The 18,787-nt window shown below is 35.0% G+C and overlaps 4 protein-coding genes and 1 long non-coding RNA gene across 5 annotated transcripts in view; 1 reads left to right on the forward strand and 4 right to left on the reverse strand.

Annotated features, from left to right (window-relative positions):
* The window catches only part of LOC135227139 (pro-resilin-like), a 212,272-nt gene that overhangs the window by 157,007 nt on the left and 36,478 nt on the right, over positions 1 to 18,787 (forward strand). The window lies entirely within an intron of this gene.
* On the reverse strand, positions 2,318 to 3,460 carry LOC135227119 (pro-resilin-like). The gene is made up of 3 exons (XM_064266995.1): positions 3,361 to 3,460; positions 2,880 to 2,960; positions 2,318 to 2,749 (listed from the first exon to the last, which is right to left on the reverse strand). The coding sequence occupies exons 1-3, from the start codon at positions 3,370 to 3,372 to the stop codon at positions 2,420 to 2,422; spliced, it is 423 nt and encodes a 140-aa protein (XP_064123065.1). The 5' UTR covers positions 3,373 to 3,460; the 3' UTR covers positions 2,318 to 2,419.
* On the reverse strand, positions 6,395 to 7,156 carry LOC135226829 (uncharacterized). Its single transcript, XR_010317290.1, has 3 exons — positions 7,100 to 7,156; positions 6,600 to 6,680; positions 6,395 to 6,456 (listed from the first exon to the last, which is right to left on the reverse strand). It is a non-coding gene; the product is annotated as an uncharacterized LOC135226829 (long non-coding RNA).
* LOC135226830 (pro-resilin-like) lies at positions 11,280 to 12,383 on the reverse strand. The gene is made up of 3 exons (XM_064266523.1): positions 12,308 to 12,383; positions 11,850 to 11,930; positions 11,280 to 11,719 (listed from the first exon to the last, which is right to left on the reverse strand). The coding sequence occupies exons 1-3, from the start codon at positions 12,317 to 12,319 to the stop codon at positions 11,390 to 11,392; spliced, it is 423 nt and encodes a 140-aa protein (XP_064122593.1). The 5' UTR covers positions 12,320 to 12,383; the 3' UTR covers positions 11,280 to 11,389.
* LOC135227121 (pro-resilin-like) lies at positions 14,762 to 15,905 on the reverse strand. The gene is made up of 3 exons (XM_064266997.1): positions 15,853 to 15,905; positions 15,346 to 15,426; positions 14,762 to 15,201 (listed from the first exon to the last, which is right to left on the reverse strand). The coding sequence occupies exons 1-3, from the start codon at positions 15,862 to 15,864 to the stop codon at positions 14,872 to 14,874; spliced, it is 423 nt and encodes a 140-aa protein (XP_064123067.1). The 5' UTR covers positions 15,865 to 15,905; the 3' UTR covers positions 14,762 to 14,871.

An 18,787-nucleotide genomic window follows, 5' to 3' on the forward strand; every position in this document is an offset into this window, starting at 1 on the left:
TTATTATTATTATTTATTATTATTCTTAACACTAGAAAAATACCGGACTTCAACTGCAGTAAAAATACTAACTTGAATCAATCAGCGTAGATCGCCATCTAAGATCCAGTTGTAGTCTCCAGACTGCATTTTTATTATTATTATAATTATTAATATTACTGTTAACACTAGAAAAATACCGGACTTCAATTCCAGTAGAAATACCCACTAGAATATATCAGTGGAGATAGCCATTTAAGATCTAGTTGTAGTCTCCAAACTGAATTTTTATTATTATTATAACTATTATTATTATTATTAACACTAGAAAAATACCGGACTTCAAGACCAGTAAAAATACCAACTAGAATACATCAGCGGAGATCGCCATCTAAGATCTAGTTGTAGTCTCCAGACTGTATTATTATTATTATTATTATTATTATTATTATTATTATTATTATTATTATTATTATTATTATTATTATGCATAAAATAACCGATATATGAAAAAAACAATATAGTGTTCATTGAAAGAGGTTACAGAAGATAATAGGAAATAAAGAAAGAAGAGATCAGTTAACAGAATGTTGAAAAAAAAATCACAATAATTTAATAATAATATAATGAAGAAAAATATTTCAGCATCTCTGATAATTACAACCTTTCAATCTCATGTTCTTACTTATAATAAAATCTATGGAAAGATCCACCTACGTTCTTAGTAGCGTCAGTAGAATTTCTGTTTCCACTGACACTTCAGTTTCAGCATCATCGCGATCCGTAAGTTCTAAGGAGCATCGTGTCTGAATTTACTGAAAATACCTTCGTTCTGTATACCCGAATCTTTGGCAATGCCGTACACATTGTCATTCAATTCCCTAAGTACAAACTAAGCTGTAGACGTTGTCTGGTTGTGTATCTTCTTAAAAGATGAATGGAGCAATGGTTTTTTTTTTCTCACAAGGAAATCAGCTGTTTGGAAAAGCAACAACACAACAAATAAAGGTGTGTGAGAATTTTATTGAAATTTTAAAAAATTAATAAAACAGGCTTTTTTCTACTCAGAATAATGAAAAAAAAATAATTAAGCTCAGAAACATGAAATAAAACAGTTCAAATCACTGGGCAAAATGGAACTCTCGTTAATTAAAAGAAAATAAGTACTTGATAACGTAACACACAATTTGCCACAACATTCACCCTCAGACAACTACTGTATTTCATTGAAAAGCAAAAACTTCAAGACGAACGTATTCCAGATTTCCTTTTGATTCCTTTCAGGTATTTATTTCCCCAGACGCGAGCGCATGCGCAAGAAGACCCTAAATCATCGTCGCCTGACAAGTATGTTTGCAACCTCTCACCATGTTTGCTCTGGCTCACCCGCACAACCACACCCGGACCTGTTCTCTGTAATGGGATGTGAAATACCGCGGGATAAGAGGTCGGGGTAGATTAATAGACGTTTTCTTCAATTTAATCGTTTCTTGGGGAAATTTGTAACCGCTAAGCTATGAATTAGTGATATTGTATTCTGTAGCCTAGTCAGTTTTTCAGTTTTCTGCAAAAAGGAAACTATTGTCCGTCCGTCCGCACTTTTTCTGTCCACCCGCAGATCTTAAAAACTACCGAGGGCTGCAAATTGGATGTTGACCAGTCACCTTCCAATCATCAAGCATGCCAAATTGCAGCCTTCCAGCCTCGTTAGTTTTTAAGATTTGAGAGCGGACAGAAAAAGTGCGGTCGGACAGACGAACCCATCTCAAAAGTTTGCTTTTACAGACAACTTAAGCTGATCCATTCATCCCCCCTTTCAGAACATTTGTGAGCAAAGTAAAGTTACTTAATTTTCCCCTAAAGATCAATTGAACCATTAAGAGATCCCTATGGAAATGTTGGCGGACGCAGTTCTGATTTCAGTCAGTTTTCCTTGATACAAGACGCGTGGCCCGTTCAGTTTACGTAAGAAGTTGATAAAAGAAAAAAAAGTTGTCTAATTGTCAGTATAAGGATCACGATAAATGAATTAGAAGAATGCATGTAAATATGAATATATGAAGAGTACTGGCTGAATTTTTTTCACTCGCTTGCATTCAGATAGATGTATTTACGTGCATTGCTCTTTTGCGTAAAATTATCTTATGAAATAAATTCAAGAGAAGATACGAATATCACCATATGCATAACGCTGTCAAGCTCGTCTAGATTTACGAGTGTATGTGTGTGTGTGTGTGTATGTGTGTTGGTGCGTGTGTGTCCGTGTTTGTAGAAAGAGAGAAACTGGCAATAGGCGATAGAGGAGGATTTTATGGAATAGACAACAATTGTTTCAAGATATCTTTCACAATATTTATTGCATAAATTACGAATATAAATATCTATCGAGTGATACGATAGTCAGCGTCGTCTTGTTGGGATGAATGAGACTTTTCCAGATTTACTTGGATTCGTTGGAGTCGGGAGCAGCGTAGTACCTCCTGGGAGCCTCACGGGACTCGAAGGATTCGTCGGAGTCGGGGAACTGAGCCTCACCGGAGTAGGTGACCTCAGCGATGTATCCGTCATCTCCGTCGACGTGGAAGGCCACCTTCTGCAGGCGACCGTCGGGGAGCTGGACGTAGTAGGATCCCTGGGTGTTCTCACCGTCGCGGGCCTCCTGGTGTCCGAATTCGTTGCTGGAAGGATCGTGGTCGACGGCCCAGTTGAAGTTGTACTTGGCTTCGCCGGACTCGAAGGACTCGAAGGATTCCCGGGAGGCGGACGAGAGCTATTGAAGAAGTAGAAACAGATTACCATTTGATCCTGAATATCAAAGTTACAATTTGCCGGATAGTTTACAAATAAAATCCTAAGATATTTATGCTATATTTTGAAGGATTTCAAAGAATGAAACTCACCCTTGGAGGAGCGTATCTGTATCTTTCGAAGCTGTCGTCAGACGCAACCAGGGCAGCCAAACCCAACACAACCAAGATAACCTGAAATTTAGATCATTTTTTAGTATTTTTGCTGTGAATGTGTCATAAATATAAGTCATCTTTAGAAAACTCTCTTTAAAATCACCATGTATGGAATAATATGACCGTGCAAATTGTATCTAAATATGTTAAACTTTAAGAATTTTCTTTCGACAAGGCCATTAACTTTTAAGGGAAAAAATTGGAACTGGTAATCAAAATGTAAATTATTCACAGGATAATTATTGTAAATGCAATAACAGTCACTAGTAATCACTAGAGCAAAAAATAATAATAATAATAATAATAATAATAATAATAATAATAATAATAATAATAATAATAATAATAATAATAATAATAATAATAATATCTAAAAAGCACTCAGATCAAGCCTCTTAGACCCCGAGTTCTAAGTTACCTTAGAAACCATGTTGACCAGTTGAAGTCTCGAAGCGAGTCTGTGTCTTGTCCTGCGCAGATGCCCCTTTTATATACTACACACAGACAGAATACCCAGCCAGGGGTATTCTCCGGACCCTGGCCAGGGCAAGGTCGGTAAGGTCGAACGTCTCGGCGTCACGGGCGAGTTTTTCCACTCCTGTGTTGCTACATAGGATTAGCCAATCGCTACAGTCATGGACACCTAATATGCGAGACAAAAAAAAATAGGTGATTTTTGCAGGGATGATGTGAGAAATTGGAGTAAGTTCCTTGCGTATTTGATTTTTTTTTTTTTTTTTTTTTTTTTTTTTTTTTTTTTTTTATTTTTTTTTTTTTTTTTTTTTTTTTTTTTTAAATAAACGAGTTTTGGGGTTTTAGGGACATGAAACAGATGTAAGGGCAGAGAAACTTGGTGTAATTAATGACGACTGCATTATGAATAAAAAATATATATATGTTTTTTAAAGTCTGCAATTTGATTTACATATTTTGGTTCGTCTATCATAAAAAAAAATATTGAAAGTTTAAATAGCTTCATCCTAGGTTTCATACGTAAGGAAAAGGCCGAATATATTATAGTCAGATAGGTCATTATATTTTATTTATACATAATACTTAGTAGTCCCACCAGACATGGAAAACCTCCTCATCTGTTAATTGAAAAGCATCTGATATTACAGAAGCTAATTATTCCTTTAAAAAATAGGATGATGCTAAACGATCTGGGTTTTCAAAATATAGTCCTGAAAACAGCGTTACCATGTTCATTTCTGTAATGGGAAAAAAACAAAAATATTCATAATTTAAAAAACTTATAATTCTTAACAAGTGATCTTCCCAGGGGCGGCCGTCATTTTTAATATCTAGGCTGTTTTTATTGTCCATAAAACCAAATTAAGGATTGACAAAAATGGGTTTATCCTCAAGATCGATGAATTCAAATAAAGAGTTTATTGGTCTCAAAGTGAAACCAACGGAAAAGTTTATCAGTAAAGCAGTAAAGCCAAGCCCTAGGGAAAAGAAGCGCGATAAGAAAAGAACCATAATCGAAGGAAGTGGGTTAGATCTTTGGTTGGCAAGTGTTGGAAACTATGCCTATGCAGATGCAGGAAAATACAAGGCATAATATCTTAGGATAGAGTCTGGTTTTTTTTTCTGATGTATTTTGAATGGAATGGACGCATTGCAAAGTTCATTTCATTCATTTCCGATAATGAAACAGGTACCAATATTGTCTAAGATATAAACTCTGCTTAAAATTATATGTTAAGTTATTTCATAAGGTTTTAAATTTCATCTTCAAACCTGCTCCATATTAAAGCATTTTTTTTTTTTTTTTTGTTTTTTGTTTTTTTTTTTTTTGGCATGATCAATCGAGTCTGAGGTCGTGTTCTCACTTCCCCGCCATAGAAATATGATGTTGTCAATCAGGAAACAGTGATTTCTTTTAAGTAAATGAAGTCTATCAAGGAGTGACATGTGAATTTTATTAGGATTTATAGTTTTTTACATTTTTCCATTGAAACAAAATATGCCATCTCCTTCAGCATAAACTATTTAGGTGGTTTACACTCCTTGAAGCTCTCCAGGACCATAGATGGTGTGTTGTTTCTGGGAAGGCCATATTGCGTTTCATTAATTAGATTTGCAAGAAGTAGAAAAAAAACAAAAATATCAAGCAATATTTTCTTCAATAAACTAAAAAATTGTTATTTTATTCCTTATTTTGCGCCTCATGTCTTGATCCTTTTTGAATTTTGTAAATTAAAGATTTAAAGAGGACTCATATAAAAATATTATAATGTCGTTTAAAAGTAAGGGCCAAATTGGAACCAATTAAAGCATAGTCTTGCAATTTTGGAAAATTTTGTAATGCTTGCAGCATTAATGCATTGCAAAAAAATTAAAATGTATTGCAGTCTTATATTCCCAGTCGGTGATAGCGGCCAAAAATGTTGCAGTATACCCACTTTCAAGAATTCCAGTAAAAGAAGATATAGTTTTCATTAAACATTGTGCAATAGCTGTCATTCGAGTTTATAGGATATCCCTTTTTACAGCTTCAACATTTGTGCCACCATCAAATCCATTGACTAATTACTTTATACCTATTTACGATTATTCCATCAATCATAGATATTCATAAGTTTGTCTTAGACTTGGTCTCTGTATATAATTGATTCATTTGTCCTTCAAGTAGAGAGAAGAACAATCATTTCTAATAAAATATAGCGTTAAAATATCTGGTTTTCGTTGGGTGAAACAAACGCTCTATTTGGGACCGTAGATTTTAGTACGCAGCTTGAGTAAGCTGGAGGTCGGATCACGCCTTGTTTCTTTACAAATCCAGATATGAGTGAATTTGACTTTTGCATCTAATAAAGTCACATAAACTCGACTTCCTGTACGTTAGTATTAGAGTTTTAATGGCTCAGTTTAATGCAGTATTTGTTAGAGATGGCAAGTTGACAAAATAACATTATTTCATTCATTCTTGTCTAATCCAAGAAAAACAAATATTACCTAACACAATGCAGTTCCTGAGCTTAATGTTTACCATACAGCTTCAGGATAACTCGAGCAATTCGTTTAGAATAAAAACATAAGGGTTTAGCAGAACAAATGATACATTTTAATGAGTGGCTTATTATTTATTTACATAAATTAGATATAAATATCCATAATCTTGTATAGTCGTTTTGTTCGTAGTGGTACACCTATAAAGATCAGGTTTCCAGGTTTACTTGGACTCGTTGGAGTCAGGGGCGTAGTAGGTCCTCCTGGGAGCCTCACGGGACTCAAAGGATTCGTCGGAGTCGGGGAACTGAGCCTCACCGGAGTAGGTGACCTCAGCGATGTATCCGTCATCTCCGTCGACGTGGAAGGCCACCTTCTGCAGGCGACCGTCGGGGAGCTGGACGTAGTAGGATCCCTGGGTGTTCTCACCGTCGCGGGCCTCCTTGGTGTCGAATTCGTTGCTGGAGGAGTCGTCGCTCACGGCCAGTTGAAGTTTGTACTTGGCTTCGCCGGATTCGAAGGACTCGAAGGACCCTTCCCGGGAGGCGGAGGAGACCTGTTAAGGACGTCAAGAAAGGTTAACGATTACTTTCAAATGTATTAAGGTTTTTTATTTTAAATTCTGCGTTACAAGAATATTTTGAAATATGAAGTTACAGCTCCAGTGAATGATTTTAGAGAAAGATTTATACTACTTACCCTTGGAGGAGCATATCTGTATCTTTCGAAGCTGTCGTCAGATGCCACCAGGGCAGCCAAACCCAAAGCAACAATAAGGATCTGGAAAATACAAAATATATCTTATTTTATTATTCTATCTTTTTTTTAATGAACAAAGACTGACTCTCTAACCATGATAAAGTTCTTACTAATGTCCATTGTTCTTTTCATAATACACTTGAACTAAGATCAATTATTTTGAAGAAGATATTCCATAAGAGTGAAAATTTTACTCTTACTTTTAGAAGTAGCTTATGAACTAACATCAGAAAAGTGGTGAAATGTAGCCTAATACCAAACATTTGTAGTAATTATTCAAACAATTAAAAATTAAGATTATGCATCAATAAGCACTATATTTCACGTACGTTAGAAGAGTTTTCTAACAAACTAAACGAATCTTGATTAAGAGCTCTTTCTCAGAATGCCCTCAATTCCACCATGAAATCTTGAAGAGGAGACGAAAACGTAAACAATACCTTGGAAACCATGTTGATGAGCTGAAGTCTCGAAGGGAGTCTGTATCGTTGTCCTGACACCGTGTCTAGTATATATACCTCCAAGACGAGGTAGGTGGGGTCAAGTGTCAGTCGCAGTTTTTGCCAAATGTTGCGAAGTTGGTTCGGTCAGTCAGTAAGTTCAGGGTCATTTGCGTCAAAAAAAAGAAAAAAATTGTATGAAGGATTGTCTACCTTGATGAAGATGGGAGACTATAGTGGTACACTGAATACCAGTTAATCACTTTTTTTAAAATATTCACTGAAAGTAAGTGAAATAACTAATCAGAAATATATTAAAGAAGGGATTAACAGATATTAAAACAGAGATCTAATGCGAATTGCTAAAATGTGGAAAAAACGAAAACTAAGACTAGAAAAATAAAAAGTAACGATAATTCAATATTCTTTATTGCAAATAGATATTTGAAATAGGTTTCATTTTAACGTTATCCCCAAACTCGAACCTAAATATTTTAAACAAAAACTGCGAGTGGATCATGTTTGCTTAAATAAAGTGTTAATTGTTTTCTTGGTATATAAGTCTGACAGATTACAGAGGTATAACTACCTTATGCAGAGCATGACATTTCAAGTTATATAGTAGTTCATTTAAAGGCAAAATATTCTGGAAGTGATATAAGATACTAAAAAAAGACTGTCTTCGACGTGATATCCACCACAATTATACATAATGGTAACTCGATCAATACCTGTGCAGGAGGTGTTCTTTCTGTCCATGAAACTAATAACTCAAAAAGGGTATTCTGCATTGTATTCTGTCATTACTCGATGACGAACGAGGCAATAATTTATAAGCCACCTTAAAAGCCTATGGATACTTCTAAAGAAGGAAATGTCTTTATGTGTCTTGCCTATTCGGTGGTATTCAGTCACGTGATGTTGTGCGTAATAAACTGTAATAGGCAACTCAGTAGCAGGTGATGTCAAAAATGAAATTTACTGTCTCGTACGTCAAGAATTGTAGCTTGTGCATGTACCCCGTGTAAAGGTTAACACCACCTTAAGAAAAAGGCTTCAAAACCCTTTTGGTTCTGTGTGCAGAATCATATATAACAATACGTCACGCATTTACAATTGTTTTGTTTTTTAGATGGTTCCTGATTTCCCCTGAATTCATTTAGCCCTGCTTGTGAAATTTAATATAAGTGCTTCTGAGTTTACGTCGCGCAAAAAAAAAAAAACAGTACACATAAATCATGGTGCACTAGAAGTGACAACGCTTTCGAAACTAACTGATTTCTTCCTTGCATTGGACCTCTCCAAATAAAGTCGAACGTAAATCGACTCTGCCGTCATAAAACTGTACGTTTGAATTGGAAGTTGTGGATTTATTCTTTGCCTGCTTCAACGGAAAATTTAGAATATATTTCCCTACACAGGATATGCTAAGTTCCACTCAACTTTCCAAAAAGAAAATGAAGCCATTTTTGAATAAATGAAATTTACCTTTAAGTGTAAGGATTCCTCGTTTATAGTATAACGTCAGATAGCCAACTGGTAAATGGTATTACGATAAAAATCCAGATATTAGGTATTCCTGGGTGAATATGGGTCCTATTAATATTGGTGAAATGAAAGTTCTTAGTCAGTAGAGTTGGTATTGGCAAATTACTGGTATAAAATAATATGTTTACCCTGGGATATACCAGACTCTGAAACTACATGTAAAACAGCAGTTGTTTAGATCTTGTTACCTCTACTCTTTGCGATAGCCTTCTGATTTTACTGATAAAGCATCATCTACATTTTGGTTCAAGTAACCAAATAAATCATGATTTTATTTGATTCATAACTCTTGAAAGTGAAAGCTGGGGAAAAAAACTAACATGGCGATAATATTTTAGGTCATTTTTTTATTTTCGTAGTAGTAGCGATATGTAGCGTCCAATACATCATTTACCAAGTACTTGCACAGGACAAAGAGGCGTTTAGAACAATAGTTATTAGCTTTGTTTGCAGCCATGATATATGTAAGGTCATGACATCAAGTCCTGGCTCTTTTGATGTTGGAACTATGCCTATGCAGATGCAGGAGATACAGCATAGTATCTTAGATATGTCTGTTTTGTCTATTTATTCTGATGGAATGACGATGCAAATTCATTCATTCATTTCCATAATGAAAGGTACAATGTTGTCTAGATATAACATAAACTCTGTGAATTATATGTTAAGTTATTTCGTTTAAGAATATAAAAATTTCAAAATTTCTTTCAAAAACTTGCTCCATATTAAGCATTTTCCATTTGTAAATAGTGGAGTTGGGTTTTTTTGGACTTGTAGTTATAATAACTAAGTTCCGAAACTGATAAGATTTGAGTATGCTCTATTGATTTTCGAGACTAATCGAAATTATAGGCAAAATAATGTTATTACAAGAAATCTCTTGAAGTACATTCTTCATCTGGTCTTTAAATCTTTATCCGAACCTTGAATATTTTTTTAGTCCAAAATTATTATTGGAACATGGATATGAAAAATCCTTCTTTATAATATTACAGAAAATCTGCTTTATTCAACTAGTATTGGTTCTTAGGCCACACAAGTCCCTTGACTAATGTTTTTTGCAGTAGCTATAATTCTCTAATAGCATAATTTCAGATAATAGGCTAAACATTTTCATCACAATAGTTTGAGTGAGGCATTGTAGAGTCGACTTAAAAGATCAAAGGATTCAATTTGATCAAACTACTAATAGATACATTAAAATATGAATTTTTTTTTGGTGGGGGGGGCGGGTGCGGGGGATGCTCAATCGAGTCTGAGGTCGTGTTCTCACTTCCTCGCCATAGAAATATGATGTTGTCAATCAGGAAACAGTGATTTCTTTTAAGTAAATGAAGTCTATCAAGGAATGACATGTGGATGTTATTAGGATTTATAGTTTTACATTTTTCATAGAGAATATGCCATCTCCTTCAGAGAAATATTTAGTGTTAAACTCCTGAAGTTCTCCATACTAGATGGTGTGTTCTGGGAGCATATGGTCATTAATTAAACTGAAGAAATAGAAAAAAAAATATCAGCAATATTTTAATAAACTAAAAAATTATTATTCCTTATGTGCGCTTCATGTCTCATCCTTTTTGATTTTGTAAATAAAGATAAAGTGGACTCATATAAAAATATTATAATGTCGTTTAAAGGTAAGGGCCAATTGGAACCAATTAAAGAATAGCCTTGCAATTTTGGAAAATTTTTGCAATGCTTGCAGTATTGATGCGTTGCAAGAAAATTAAAATGTATTGCAGTCTTATATTCTTAGTCGGTGATAGCGGCCAAAAATGTTGCAGTATACCCAGTTTAGAATTCCAGTAAAAGAAAATGTAGTTTTCATTAAACATTGTGCAATTGCTGTCATTCGAGTTTACAGGATATCCCTTTTTACAGCTTCAACATTTGTGGCACCATCAAATCCATTGACTATTTACTTTATACGTATTACGATTTATTCCATAAATCATAGATATTCATAGGTTTATGTCTTAGACTTGGTCTCTGTTTATAATAAATTCATTTGTCCTTCAAGTAGAGAGAGAACTATCATTTCTAATAATATAGCGTAAATATCTTGGTTTTCGTTGGTGAAACAACGCTCTATTTGACCGTAGATTTTAGTACGCAGCTTGAGTAAGCTGGAGGTCGGATCACACCTTGTTTCTTTACAAATCCAGATATGAGTGAATTTGACTTTAGCATCTAATAAATGTTTGTATGGTGTTTTTACGTTGCATGGAACCAGTGGTTATTCAGCAACGGGATCAACGGCTTTTACGTGACTTCAGAACCACGTCGAGAGTGAACTTCTATCACCAGAAATACACATCTCTCACTCCTCAATGGAATGGCCGAGAATCGAACCGCCACCACCGAGGTGGAAAGCAAACACCATACCAACCACGCCACTGAGGCGCTCAGCATCTAATAAAGTCATATAAACTTCATGTAGGCTTAGTATTCCCCATGTAATACTCATTTCATAAATTTCATACATTCTCGTAATTATCCAAGAAAAACTTGTATTACCTAACACAATGCAGTTTCTGAGCTTAATGTTTACCAATCAGCTTCAGGATAAGTCGAGCAATTCGTTTAGAATATATATATACCTAAGGGTTTAGCAGTAATAAATGATACATTTTAATGAGTGGCTTATCATTTATTTACATAAATTAGATATAAATATCCATAATCTTGTACAGTCGTTTTGTTCGTAGTGGTAAACCTATAAGGATCAGGTTTCCAGGTTTACTTGGATTCGTTGGAGTCGGGAGCAGCGTAGTACCTCCTGGGAGCCTCACGGGACTCGAAGGATTCGTCGGAGTCGGGGAACTGAGCCTCACCGGAGTAGGTGACCTCAGCGATGTATCCGTCATCTCCGTCGACGTGGAAGGCCACCTTCTGCAGGCGACCGTCGGGAAGCTGGACGTAGTAGGATCCCTGGGTGTTCTCGCCGTCACGGGCCTCCTGGTGTCCGAATTCATTGCTGGAAGGATCGTGGTCGACGGCCCAGTTGAAGTTGTACTTGGCTTCGCCGGACTCGAAGGACTCGAAGGATTCCCGGGAGGCGGACGAGAGCTATTGAAGAAGTAGAAACAGATTACCATTTGATCCTGAATATCAAAGTTACAATTTGCCGGATAGTTTACAAAAAAAATCCTAAGATATTTATGCTATATTTTGAAGGATTTCAAAGAAAGAAACTCACCCTTGGAGGAGCGTATCTGTATCTTTCGAAGCTGTCGTCAGATGCAACCAGGGCAGCCAAACCCAACACAACCAAGATGACCTGAAATTTAGATCATTTTTTAGTATTTTTGCTGTGAATATGTCATAAATATAAGTCATCTTTAGAAAACGCTCTTTAAAATCACCGGGTATGGAATGATATGACCGTACGAAGTGTATCTAAATATGTTAAACTTTCAGAATTTTCTTTCGATATGGTCATTAACGTTTAAGAGAAAAAATTGGAACTGGTAATTACAATGTGTATTATTCACAGGATAATCATTGTAAATGCAATAACAGTCACTAGTAATCCTAGAGCAAAAATAATAATAATAATAATAATAATACATAATATATAATAATAATAATAATAATCAAATAATATATCTAAAAAGCACTCAGATCAAGCCTCTTAGACACCGAGTTCTAAGTTACCTTAGAAACCATGTTGACCAATTGAAGTCTCGAAGCGAGTCTGTGTCTTGTCCTGCGAGATGCCTTTTGTATATACTACACACAGACAGATACCAGCCAGGGGAGGGGTATTCTCCGGACCCTGGCCAGGCAAGGTCGGTAAGGTCGAGCGTCTCGGCGTCACGGGCGAGTTTTTCCACTCCTGTGTTGCTACATAGGATTAGCCAATCGCTACAGTCATGGACACCTAATATGAGAGACAAAAAAATTGGTGATTTTTGCAGGGATGATGTGAGAAATTGGAGTAAGTTCCTTGCGTATTTGATTATTCTTTTTTTTCTTCTTCTTTTTTTTTAGGATAAACGAGTTTTGGTTTTAGGACTGACAGATGTAGGGCAGAGAAACTAGCGTGAATATGAGACTGCATATGAATAAAAAATATATATATATATTATATATCATATATATATAATATATATATATATATATATATATATATATATATATATATATATATAATTTGTTTAAAGTATGCAATTTGATTTTCATATTTTGGTTCGTCTATCATAAAATAATGTGAAAGTTAAACAGCTCATCCAGAGCTATATGTAAGGAAAAGGCCGAATATATTATAGTCAGATAGGTCATTATACTTTATTTATACATAATACATGGTAGTCCCACTAGACATGGAAACCTCCTCATCTGTTAATTGAAAAGCATCTGATATTACAGATGCTAATTATTCCTTTAAAAAATAGGATGATGCTAACGACTGGGTTTTCAAATATAGTCCTGAAACAGGTTACCATGTTCATCTGAATGGGAAAAAAATATTCATAATTTAAAAACTTACAATTATTAACAAGTGATCTCCCAGGGGTCATTTTAATATCTGGCTGTTTTTATGTCCATAACCCAATTAAGGATTACAAAATGTATATCCTCAGATCATGAATTCAAATAAAGAGTATTATCTCAATAACAACGAAAAGTTCTACAGTAAAGCAGTCCCTAGGAAAAGAAGGCGATAAGAAAGACCTAATAGAAGAAGTGGGTAGATCTTTTGATGTTGGAACTATGCCTATGCAGATGCAGGAAATACAGCATAATATCTTTGATAGGTCTGTTTTTTGTTCTATGTATTTTGATGGAATGACGATGCAAATTCATTCATTCATTTCCATAATGAAAGGTACAATATTGTCTAGATATAAACTCTGTAAATTATATGTTAAGTTATTTCATAAGGTTTTAAATTTCATCTTCAAACCTGCTCCATATTAAGCATTTTTTTTTTTTTTTTTTTTTGCATGATCAATCGAGTCTGAGGTCGTGTTCTCACTTCCCCGCCATAGAAATATGATATTATCAATCAGGAAACAGTGATCTCTTTTAAGTAAAGGAAGTCTATCAAGGAATGACATGTGAATGTTATTGGGATTTATAGTTTTACATTTTTCATTGAAAATATGCCATTTCCTTCAGAGAAATATTTAGTGTTACACTCCTGAAGCTCTCCAGACTAGATGGTGTGTTCTGGGAGCATATGGTCATTAATTAAACTGAAGAAATGGAAAAAAAATATCAGCAATATTTTAATAAACTAAAAAATTATTATTCCTTATGTGCGCTTCATGTCTGATCCCTTTTGATTTTGTAAATAAAGATAAAGTGGACTCATATAAAAATATTATGATGTCGTTTAAAAGTAAGGGCCAATGGAACCAATTAAAGCATAGCCTTGCAATTTTGGAAAATTTTGCAATGCTTGCAGTATTGATGCGTTGCAAGAAAATTAAAATGTATTGCAGTCTTATATTCTCAGTCGGTGATAGCGGCCAAAAATGTTGCAGTATACCCAGTTTAGAATTCCAGTAAAAGAAAATGCAGTTGTCATTAAACATTGTGCAATAGCTGTCATTCGAGTTTATAGGATACCCCTTTTTACAGCTCCAACATGTATCACCATCAAATCCATTGACTAATTACTATATACCTATTACGATTTATTCCATAAATCATAGATATTCATAGGTTTATGTCTTAGACTTGGTCTCTGTATATATTTGATTCTTTTGTCCTTCAAGTAATGAGAGAACAATCATTTCTGATAAAATATAGCGTAAATATTTTAGTTTTCGTTGGTGAAACAACGCTCTATTTGACCATAGATATTAGCACGCGGCTTTAGTAAGCTGGAGGTCGGATCACACCTTGTTTCTTTACAAATCCAGATATGAGTGAATTTGACTTTTGCATCTAATAAAGTCATATAAACTTCGTGTAGACTTAGTATTCCCCGTTTAATACTCATTTCATAAATTTCATACATTCTCGTAATAATCCAAGAATGACAAATATTACCTAACACAATGCAGTTCCTGAGCTTAATGTTTACCATACAGCTTCAGGATAACTCGAGCAATTCGTTTAGAATAAGTACATAAGGTTTTAGCAGGAATAAATGATACATTTTAATGAGTGGCTTATCATTTATTTACATAAATTAGATATAAATATCCATAATCTTGTATAGTCGTTTTGTTCGTAGTGGTAAAGATATAAGGATCAGGTTTCCAGGTTTACTTGGACTCGTTGGAGTCAGGGGCGTAGTAGGTCCTCCTGGGAGCCTCACGGGACTCAAAGGATTCGTCGGAGTCGGGGAACTGAGCCTCACCGGAGTAGGTGACCTCAGCGATGTATCCATCATCACCGTCGACGTGGAAGGCCACCTTCTGCAGGCGACCGTCGGGGAGCTGGACGTAGTAGGATCCCTGGGTGTTCTCACCGTCGCGGGCCTCCTGGTGTCCGAATTCGTTGCTGGAGGAGTCGTCGCTCACGGCCCAGTTGAAGTTGTACTTGGCTTCGCCGGATTCGAAGGACTCGAAGGATTCCCGGGAGGCGGAGGAGACCTGTTAAGGACGTCAAGAAAGGTTAACGATTACTTTCAAATGTATTAAGGTTTTTTTATTTTAAATTCTGCGTTACAAGAGTATTTTGAAATATGAAGTTACAACTCCACTGAATGATTTTAGAGAAAGATTTATACTACTTACCCTTGGAGGAGCATATCTGTATCTTTCGAAGCTGTCGTCAGATGCCACCAGGGCAGCCAAACCCAAAGCAACAATAAGGATCTGGAAAATACAAAATATATCTTATTTTATTATTCTATCTTTTTTTTAATGAACAAAGACTGACTCTCTAACCATGATAAAGTTCTTACTAATGTCCATTGTTTTTTTCATATTACACTTGAACTAAGATCAATTATTTTGAAGAAGATATTCCATAAGAAGTGAAAAAAAATTTTACTCTTACTTTTAGAAGGTAGCTTATGAACCTAACCATTCAGAAAGTGGTGAAATGTAGCCTAATACCAAACATTTGTAGTAATTATTCAAACAATTAAAAATTAAGATTATGCATCAATAAGCACTATATTTTCACGTACGTTAGAAGAGTTTTCTAACAAACTAAACGAATCTTGATTAAGAGCTCTTTCTCAGAATGCCCTCAATTCCACCATGAAATCTTGAAGAGGACGAAAACGTAAACAATACCTTGGAAACCATGTTGATGAGCTGAAGTCTCGAAGGGAGTCTGTATCGTTGTCCTGACCCGTGTCTAGTATATATACCTCCAAGACGAGGTAGGTGGGGTCAAGTGTCAGTCGCAGTTTTTGCCAAATGTTGCGAAGTTGGTTCGGTCAGTCAGTAAGTTCAGGGTCATTTGCGTCAAAAAAAAAAATGTATGAAGGATTGTCTACCTTGATGAAGATGGGAGACTATAGTGGTACACTGAATACCAGTTAATCACTTTTTTTAAAATATTCACTGAAAGTAAGTGAAATAACTAATCAGAAATATATTAAAGAAGGGATTAACAGATATTAAAACAGAGATCTAATGCGAATTGCTAAAATGTGGAAAAAACGAAAACTAAGACTAGAAAAATAAACAGTAACGATAATTCAATATTCTTTATTGCAAATAGATATTTGAAATAGGTATCATTTTAACGTTATCCCCAAACTCGAACTTAAATTATTTTAAACAAAACTGCGAGTGGATCATGTTTGCTTAAATAAAGTGTTAATTGTTTTCTTGGTATATAAGTCTGACAAATTACATAGCATGACATTTCAAGATATATAGTGGTTCATTTACAGGTAATATTCTGGAAGTGATATAAGACACTGAAACATTGTCTTCGACTTGATATCTGCAATTATACATAATGGTAACTCGATAAGTACCTGAATAGGAGTGTCTTTCTGTCCCTGAAATAATAACTCAAAAAGTGTATTCTGCATTGTATTCTGTCATTACTCGATGACGAACGAGGCAATAATTTATAAACCACCTTAAAAGCCTGCAGATACTTCTAAAGAAGGAAATGTCTTTATGTGTCTTGCCTATCTCGGTAATATCAGTCACGTGATGTTGTGTGGAATAAAGTGTAATAGGCAACTCAGTAGCAGGTGATGTCAAAAATGAAATTTACTGTCTCGTACGTCAAGAATTTTAGTTTGTGCATGTAGCCCGTGTAAAGGTTAACACCACCTGAAGAAAAGGCTTCAAAACTCTTTTGGTTCTGTGTGCAGAATCATATATAACAATACGTCAAGCATTTACAATTGTTTTGTTTTTTAGATGAATTAGAAAAACTGGTTCCTGATTTCCCCTGAATTCATTTAGCCCTGCTTGTGAAATTCTAATATAAGTGCTTCTGAGTGTATGTAGTACACAAAAACAGTACACCTCTCCAAATGTCATGGTGCACTAGAAGTGACAACGCTTTCGAAACTAACTGATTTCTTCCTTGCGCTTGGAACTTCTCCCTAAAGTCGAACGTTAATCGATTCTGTCGTCATAAAACTGTGAACGTTTGAATTGGAAGTTGTGGATTTTTCTTTGCTGCTTCAACGAAAAATTCAAAATATATTTCCCTACACAGGATATCCTGAGTTCCACTTAACTTTCTAAAAACAAAATTAAGCCATTTTTGAATAAATGAAATTTACCTTTAAATATATCGGCTCCTAATTGTAAGGATTCCTCGTTTATAGTATAACGTCAGACAGCCAACTGGTAAATGGTATTACGATAAAAATCCAGATATCTGGGTATTCCTGGGTGAATATGGGTCCTATCAATATTGGTGAAATGAAAGTTCTTCGTCAGTAGTGTTTGGTATTGGCAAATTACTGGTATAAAATAAGTTTTACCCTGGGTATACCGACTCCGAAACTAGAAGCAGCAGTATGTTGATCTTGTACCTACTCTTTGCGATAGCCTACTGATTTTACTGGTAGAGCATCATGTACATTTTGGTTCAAGTAACCAAATAAATCATGATTTTATTTGATTCATAACTCTTGAAAGCTGGGAAAAAACTAACATGGCGATAATATTTTAGCATTTTTTATTTTCGTAGTAGTAGCGGTATGTAGTGTTCAATACATCATTTACCAAGTACTTGCACAGAACCACAGTGGCGTTCAGAAAAATATTTATTAGCTTGTTTGCAGCCATGACATATGTAAGGTCATGACATGAAGTCCCGGCTCTGAAAAATCCTCATTTTCTTCGTCATTACGAAGACTGAAACAATACAGCTAGTTAGCCTCTCGATAAGAAACCGCGCAATATTTCATTTTACTTAATTTCAGTCTTACGTAACATCCTTATATATTAATGTTCAAAAAGTGCCTTAACTGGTAATTAATGATTGATTTAATAGGCTGTCACATATGTCATCATATCACTTTCCAAGAAGCAACAATATTCATTACTTCATTCTCTGCAGTTTTGAATAGTGGATTTATTTAATGAATGCTTGCTTACCCACCTATGTTTCAGAATTAATATAGTATTTCTCTTTTTCGTCAATTTTAATTCTATGTTAGGACTGGAAAAAACATGTAAAGAATGCGCAGAAGAAACCCGCGACCCACTGGTGGCCTGATTTGTTGGCAGACGTACGATGATGGCTAATTTCAACATTAAATAAAATGCCAACTACAGAACCTAGACGGGTGCAATTTGGTATATTTCATGACTGGAGGGTGGACGATCAATATACCAATTTCCAGCCCTCCAGCCTCTGTAACTTTTAAGATCTGAGGGTGGGCAGAAAAAGTGTGGATGGACAGACAACTAAAAATTAGTCACCTTTTTCCTTACGAGGGAGTGTGCACAACCAGATTATTTTTTCCTTCTTCAGATATGTAAACTTCCCCCATGGAAATATTTCAGATGAATTGTTTGAGTAAAGTAATTCTACGTAAGATTCGTTGTATTAATGACATAATACTATTACTTATAATATTATTACTTCGATTGACTTTAGAGTATATTCAGAATCATAGAGTTTTTTATTTGGCAGTATAGCAAAATTCATTGCAGAGATAGCCAGCGTATGTAACAATTATTTCTTTCTAATCATTTGCACTGATTCATCAAAAACAATACGGATGTTATCTTTTCCAATATA

This window comes from Macrobrachium nipponense, chromosome 15 (genome assembly GCF_015104395.2).
Source record: "Macrobrachium nipponense isolate FS-2020 chromosome 15, ASM1510439v2, whole genome shotgun sequence".
Classification (NCBI taxonomy): domain Eukaryota; kingdom Metazoa; phylum Arthropoda; class Malacostraca; order Decapoda; family Palaemonidae; genus Macrobrachium; species Macrobrachium nipponense.